Below are 8,246 nucleotides of genomic sequence, written 5' to 3' on the forward strand. Positions count from 1 at the left end.
CAGCGCACTGGGTGATACGGTATTTAAACACCACACCCAGCGGCACGACATAGCTACAGACACTGTGTGAAACCTCACCAGCCCAGATCACTAAGGTAAGCTCTGCTCTGTGTCTCCTCACTCTTCTCCTGCTTTCACCCCTCATACAGTGCCTCAGTGAGAAAGAAAGAGCAGAATTAGCTTTTGTCTGTTAACACATACAATATGGAATATGGCTATTTATCACAAAAACTTTTTGTAGTGTTTATCTGAAAATATTTTTTATGGAATTAGTGGAGGATGTGGGGACAGCAATATTTCATAAACATGTTATATGTTTATTCTTTTTACCCGCAGTCAGGCATTTATGAGTAACAAGAATGTGTATAAAATGGTGTTTCTGTTAAGAGAATGCAGTTCACTTCAGTTATGATTTTATTTGTAGCACAATACTATTGTCCACTAGTTCCAGCTTAACATATGTTTTCCCTGTGATCATCCTACATAATTTCGCAGAAAAGTCATGTGATTAATTACGTGTTCTTTTGTTGATCATAAGGTGCTTATGAAAAAATATGTTAAACTGATCAATCATCAAACATCAATCAAAAAGAAATAGTGAAACAACTATTTTAAGTGTTAAAAGAACTCTTCTGAACTCTACAAAAACATAATTCTTTTTCATGCAGAGCTTTCCCTAAAACTTTTTACTGCGCAATGCTTTGTCAGTCTGTGGAATTTTCCATGTTTCATTACCGAATTAGCTGAGCATTAGTGCCAGTTGGAAAAATAACCACAGAAATTGAGTCATTCCTAAACACATGAAATAGTGGCTTTATCACCCCATTCATTATTAAGTAATGAAGGCTTGGAAACAATTTTAAGTGGGCGGACAAGGTCAGAAGATGTTATAAACAATTTTGTCAGTCTGTGGCAAAAGCCATAACCAGTATTAAGTAACTAATGGTATGTTAAGCAGCTACAGTAACACTTGGGGGAGAGTTTTCTGTGTTTTGTGGCTGCCTGTCTTTATCTTGCAGTTGCTAGGTAATAAACATTACACATTGCCAAGGAGCACTTGAAATTGAGGGTCCTTCCCTGCATATACTAATAAAGACAGCTGATGTTTAAAGGGTGTGAACGCCCATGTTGTCATATTTTTACAGGACGCTGCAGAGGTTACGATTTATCTCAAGAGGCTTAGACTAGAAATGTGTGTGTGTGTGTGTGTGTTTGTGTGTGTGTAAATACATGCTATTTCAATATAGTTTTTTTGTGAAATTTAGAATGCACAGAAATGTTTCGGAATGCAATATTATCTATAAACGATAAGCATAACCTTATATTTCAACAGATTCAATAATTAAATAGCATGTTTGGGTAGATTTCTGTAATTATTAATGCAAATAAATAAACAAAAGCCCTTTGGAGCTACTGCTTGTGGAGGCTTGTTGGGTGATTTTTGTGTCTTTAACAGGAAATTCAAAATGGCACTCGTAGCTGAGTTCTTGGGACAGTTGACTCTCGATGTGTTTGGGGTAAGTTACATACTTGTCTAACAGCATATAGACTGCAAAGACAAGTAAGATTATTACAGACTTATGGTTGAGCAGTTACAAACATGGAAATTTTACAATTTCTTCAAGTAAACAGCAAAAGTAACGTATTATGAAGCAGCAGAACCATCAAAATGTCAAGCGTGTGCCATGTGACCATGGTGTGCTTTTCTCTCTCCCTTCTCTAAAACGGCAGGATAACGACCCCAAATATCCCACGGTGGAAGCTGTGCCCGACTTCGATCCTGAAAAGGATGCTGCTAGAATAGAGACTGCCATCCAGACCAAGGGTAAGAAGCGGGGCGGTAAATGCATCCACGACTGCTTGAGCATCAAACCCAAACACAAAACTTACTCTACTGTCTGTCTACCACAGTTCCAGAGGTGGTAATGATGATAATGACAGAGCTAAGCTGCCTCATTTCTGCTAGGTTTCCTAGAAATACTGACCTCTGTGTTTCCAAGATAGCATGCGGCTAACCTGTTTGTCTAAAGTTCTCCAAATTAGGGAATGCATTTTTTATGCAATTATTATAGAACAAATTTACAAATTAAAATACACAAATTGTGTCATTAATGCCTAATGACACACCCAGTCACAGGCTATAACCAGGAAATGAAAAATTACACGTCTAAACTACACATTGTTCCCAAAAAGGAAATCTATAATAAACCTGTATGTATTGTTATTGTAGTGTGTGTATTTTCTTGTTAGCTTGTGATTCTGCATTCCCATTCTGGAAATCTGACCTCCTGCATCGTTCTCAGGTGTGGATGAGAAGACCATTATTGATATCCTCACCAAACGCAGTTACTCCCAGCGGCGAGACATTGCTTTCTCATACGAAAGGAGGGCAAAGAAGGTCAGGATACTTCAAATCAAATCAATCAATATGCAATTTTAAGGGCTAGCGCCAAGATTCAGTTGATCATATTTGTCAAGTAAGTAGTAAGTAGGTAAAGTTTATTTATAAAGCGCTTCTCACAGGGATGCCACAAAGCACTGAACAGTAAAATGAAATAAATGAAATGCCACAGAAATTAAAATACAGAATATAAAGTAGAATATTCAAACAGAAGCTATCCAAAGGCTTATTTAAAGCCTTGGATTGATTAAATTTGGTACATGCCATGGAAAATGCACGTGGTGACTATGGGCAGTGTGTAAACACATGGGTTCATTCCCCAGGACATGATCACAGCCCTGAAGGGCTCTCTGAAAGGCTCTCTGGAGACACTCATCCTGGGTCTAATGAAAAGCACGGCACAGTACGACGCCTCTGAAATCAAAGCCTCCATGAAGGTCAGTAGGGTATTTCTTCTTTCGCTGCTTTAAACATTGGCACCACAATCTCACACTCAATAGACTTGGGCTCAGCAGCTGTCCTGGGATTCATGTCTGACTTTGTTTAAAATATCCTGATAAACAGACTGCAGTGCAGATACAAGCAACAACCCAACTTGGTTATTCAATAAACTCATTTATCAACTGACATAAAAAGGATGGGAAAAAATCACTCTCATCCATGAATACATGAAGACATCACAAAGATTTATCAGCCAGCTCTGCTAGCTTTTTTTTATGAATGTGTAAAAATTTACTGCTTCCTGTTATGAATTTCCCCTGCATACTTTTATCCTGATCAGAAATATGGAGGTGATGCATGCTATTTTATGCACTCGTTATTATATGCTATGCATTTTTGCAAACCACATAGCTTATGAAGTTTTATTCCTTGGTAGGGACTGGGAACCGATGAAGAAACCCTAATCGAGATGGTGTGCTCCCGCAGTAATAAGGAGCTGGTGGAAATTAAACGCGTCTACAAAGAAAGTAAGTGAGGGAGCGTTTTTTATGCTCTGTGTCTGATAGCGCCCTTGTGCGTTCAAAGGAACAAGGCAAAGCTGAGAAATTATCTGAACGACCCCTGTCTCTACAGTGTTCAAGAAAGATCTAGAGAAGGACATTGCTGGAGATACCTCAGGAGACTTTTGTAAACTGCTGCTGGCTTTAGTACAAGTAAGTTCAGACACGACAAGATCAATGCGGATAAGATAAACTTGCTCCCTTGATTGTATTGTCATCGTGCTTCTTCCATGTGTCTTCCAGGCTAATAGGGAGGAGCCTAGCAATATTGTGGACTATGTGAAGATTGACCAGGATGCCAGAGTAAGATGGCAGCATGAGTGAATGATGTCAGCTTGAGCCCTCATAGTAGAAAACAATAGTGAAAGGTTATGAGTGCAAATCACGGTGTGGCCTGATTTTTGTGTTACATTTACAGTGTGTCTTTGGACTAACATCTCAGTATCTAGCTATTGTTGGTCTCACTGGGCTCTGTTGTGACCAGGCGCTGTATGAGGCAGGTGTTAAGAGGAAGGGAACAGATGTTGCTACGTGGATCACCATCATGTCCCAAAGAAGTGTCCCACACCTTTGCAAAGGTATCTCAAATGGCTTACTCGCCCCGTGAAGAAACACTTGTTATGCAGAGAGTGTAGCTGTTGTCCGTCTCATGGAGACCTCTGACCTAGTCCCACATACCATCTGAGCAAATCGCCTGTTTTCAGGAGGGAAGCTCCTGTGATTGACCGGCTGATTATAAAATAACTATTTCTCTCATCCACCTAGTGTTTGACAGATACAAGAGCTACAGCCCTTATGACATGAAGGAAAGCATCTGTAAGGAGGTCAAAGGGGACCTGGAAAAATCTTTCCTTACACTGGGTATGGCCATCTTAACATTTCATTTTGCAGTGCTGGTATTTTTAACACCCCTTTCCTCTGGGAAATCCACGATTATATGCAGTGGATGCTGCAAAGAATTCCTGGTCTTGGTTATACTGGGGAGCACTGTGGTGGTGCAGTGGTTATAACTGTCACCTCATACCGCTGGGGCTAAGGCTCCAGCCTCAATCTATGTGGGGTTTGCATGTTCTCGAACTAAACTTTTCAGTTAGCTGTGCCGACCACTGCAAACTATTATTAAACAAAAGTCACATTCAGTAGTGTTGAATGAAGCTGTAAGCTCCACTATAGCTAGTAGTAACTACTACATCACCAACTCCTGTTAAGGGTAGTGGCATATGAAATAAAAACTAAATGTTTAATTTCAAAGACTCCCAAAGTAATTCTGTGAGCACAAAGACACAGAAATAGCCTTAGGACAATAACCACACAGATTAGTGTATCCGAGGACTAACACTTCCCTCTGTATCTCATTACAGTAGCCTGTTTTGAAAACAAACAGTTGTACTTCGCCAACAGACTTGCTGAAGCCATGAAGGTGAGTGATATGCTGCAGAGCTAATGGACAACCTTAGAAGACTTTCAGCTAAGTCTGTTACTAAATACACAATGGAGAAACTGGTCTTTCCTTCATTCTATGTTCTTGTTTAACCCAAAAACTTTTGGATCTTTAAGGGGTTTTAAGGTCATTTAAATAATTGATTGGTACATTTAATATACACTATATTGCCAAAAGTTTTGGGACATCTACCTTTACACACACATGCACTTGTGCCCAAGTACCATTTTCCTGGCAACTGCCAAACCCAGACTTGTCAATCGGATTGCCAGACAGAGAAGCGTGATCGTCACTCCAGAGAACACATCTTCAACTGCTCTAGTCCTGTGGCAGTGTGCTTTACACCACTGCATCCGACACTTTGCATTGCACTTGATTATGTAAGGCTTGGATGCAGTTGCTTGGTCATGGAAACCCATTCCATGAAGTTCTCTACGCATTGTTCTTGATCTAATCTGAAGGCCACACAAAGTTTGGAGGTCTGTAGCTATTGACTTTGCAGTCAGCTGGCGACTTCTGCACACTGTGCACCTCAGCATGCATTGTTCCCGCTCTGTGATTTTACGTGGCCTACCACTTCATGGCTGAGTTGCTCTTGTTCCCAATTGCTTCCACTTTCTTATAATATCTAACCCTTAACCGTGGAATGTTTAATAGTGAGGAAATTTCATGAATGGACTTATTGCACAGGTGGCATCCTATCACGGTACCATGCTTGAATTCAATGAGCTCCTGAGAGTGACCCATTCTTCCATAAATGTTTGTAGAAACAGTCTGCATACCTAGGTGCTTGATTTTATACACCTGTGTCTATGGAAGAGATTATAACACCTGAATTCAATGACATGGAGGGGTGTCCCAATACTTTTGGCAATATAGTGTATGTGGTATGTTTATTTTCTTAACTTGTTGTTTGGTGTTAGATGGGTCTGGTCATTTTAAAATGTTTGTAAGCACTGGCAGTTTGCTGGCAGTCTCTGTCTCACTCCTGGCCTGCAGCTCACAGGTTTCACGTTGCGAATATCCCAGACCAAATGTCTGTCTTGCTACAGAGCAAAGGAGCTAAGGAGAAGGTGGTGACTCGCATCATGGTGTCACGCTGTGAAGTAGACCTCATGAAGATTCGCACAGAGTTCAAGAAGCAGCACAGCAAGTCTTTGTACCAGACCATCACTGTAAGTATCATATCCCAGAGCAGGTCTCAGCCAGCTATAACACTGACATGGCCGAGATTAAATTCACCCTAATGGAAAGGCCACAGGTTGCTGTAATGACTAAATCTTAAATCAATGGGAATGCCCTTTCTGTTAGAGTTGGTAACACAATTAGAAGCTCATATTTTAAGGTACTAGAGCGAAAATTATCAGGTGTCTTTGCAGAATCAAACGAAAATGAGTGTGATATGGGTAATATGGTGTACTGCAGAATTTTCATGTAGTGAATTTTTTAAATCATTGATTTTTGATAAACGTTTATCATACAACATTTGTCACGTTTATCAAACATTTAGCATGCTAGCTAGTGATGTGTTATTAATAGTTCTGACGTAACTGGTATGCAGACCATCAACGGTAAAATGCATGAGTAATTTCTTGTCATAACAGCACTAAGACGTTCTTCTCCGAGGGGACAATGTCGGGCTGGATTGGTTAAACAATGTTAATTTACAGGTCAAAGTTCATTTAAATGAAGATGGAGCGAAAACGGTGTGCAAATTCGCTTAGTTACCGGAACTGAATGTTCTACTAATGGAGGTGAATGGGAAGCGCTAGTGTGACCGCGCCTTCGAGCTGTGCCTTGTGTTTCCTTGTCCCTCCAGGAGCACACCAAAGGGGATTACCAGAAGGCCCTCCTGAGCCTGTGTGGAGGAGATGACTGAGTCCTTCACCATGTCAGAGAACGATCACAAGCCACAGCCTTCCAAAGGGCCACAGTGATAATCATTCCAGACACAGCAGTGCTACTGCGCTAAGGACCGTACAGGACTATGCTTCATGGAAATGAAATAATCTGTAACATAAAGTAGTATACACCTTATATAACCAGTTTTATTGGTAATAAAATAATCATTAGACAATTTTGCTGTAATGATGAAAATACAAAACATAAATGTATTGACTTAGTTGTCCACAAGGAGGCAGTGATACAAGCAATATTAGGGTGATGAGCTGGCGTGTTTTTTTTTGTGCAGTACAAAAACAGTTAATATTTATGTAAAATATGTGAAGCATTATCCTTTTTACAAGTCAGAAATAAAATGTATGCACATTTATCTAATGATTTTTCATAACCACTTACTGCATAATATGTAATTATGCTACCAGACCTGAAACCTATGCTAAACAGCACACAAGTACGCCCAAGACAAGATGCCAGTCTTTAGCAGGACGGACACACACACACACACACACGCAAGCACAGACACACACACATGCACGCACGCACACACATATACACACAGACACACACACACACACACTCTACGGGAAATTAAGAAATGCCAATTAGCCTAACTTCTATGGAAACTTCTATGACAGCCACTCTTTGACTTCAGTTGTTTAAACCTTCTTATTTCAAACACATAACATGTTTTAATTTACCTAACTCAAGACAAACTGCCAAGACATTACACAACACAAAAATGAATAAATGTGTAAATATAAATTGTCAAGGGTGTTCAGGTGATGTACAGTACTGTGCTAATGTTTCAGGCAGTCAGAAAATGTTTAAATGATCTTCATGTTGATGTAAAACTGATTTTATGTCTGTCAAAGTGTGTCAGCTTAGCCATTTCGAAACCTCTCTTAAAATCATCCAGGTATTTGCAGCAACCATACAAAAGACCAAAGCATTTTATTACTCGACCACTACCCCACCTCGTTTGCATAATAAATACCTCATCAAGTTTTGTTTAACTAAGTTAATTAATTAAGTGAGCTGATGGTGAAATGTAACAAATGCATGAAATTGCTGAGGTGCCCATGCAGAAAGGTTTGGGAACTGAAACTGTGTTCATCTAGCCATCCAAATAGATATCAGTGACTTTTTGGATAGCAGAAGAAATTCTTGTTTATTTTTCATTGTGTTACTGTTAATTTGCATATGTTCTAAGGTAATTTTTTTCTGAGCAAATATACATTTACTACACAGATAAATAGCCATGAAAATTTGATTTGTCTGCCTAAGACTTGCACGGTACTGTAAATAATGAAAGAGTAATGCCCCATATCGGTATGTTTTTAAATGTGCAGCAACTAGAAAAGATGCGCCGTAGCGCTTCTTAACACATCGTAGTGGAATGAGCCTGTGGTCTGTGTTACAATAGAACGCCCCCTCGAAGGGGCTGGCAAAATCGTTCTTGGTTTTCTCCAAATTTCCCACCATCCAATTCTCTAACGACGAA

At 39.8% G+C, this 8,246-nt stretch overlaps 1 protein-coding gene across 1 annotated transcript; it reads left to right on the forward strand.

The window, feature by feature from the left end:
• Positions 1-7,758, forward strand: LOC111843504 (annexin A2-B-like). Its single transcript, XM_023811144.2, has 13 exons — positions 1-95; positions 1,457-1,517; positions 1,732-1,825; positions 2,304-2,398; positions 2,725-2,838; positions 3,279-3,369; positions 3,476-3,555; positions 3,646-3,705; positions 3,887-3,980; positions 4,168-4,263; positions 4,764-4,822; positions 5,896-6,018; positions 6,663-7,758. Exons 2-13 carry the CDS (start codon positions 1,467-1,469, stop codon positions 6,720-6,722), a joined length of 1,017 nt encoding a protein of 338 aa, XP_023666912.1. The 5' UTR covers positions 1-95; positions 1,457-1,466; the 3' UTR covers positions 6,723-7,758.
• Positions 7,759-8,246: the final 488 nt, after the last annotated feature.

This window comes from Paramormyrops kingsleyae, chromosome 13 (assembly GCF_048594095.1).
Source record: "Paramormyrops kingsleyae isolate MSU_618 chromosome 13, PKINGS_0.4, whole genome shotgun sequence".
NCBI lineage: Eukaryota > Metazoa > Chordata > Actinopteri > Osteoglossiformes > Mormyridae > Paramormyrops > Paramormyrops kingsleyae.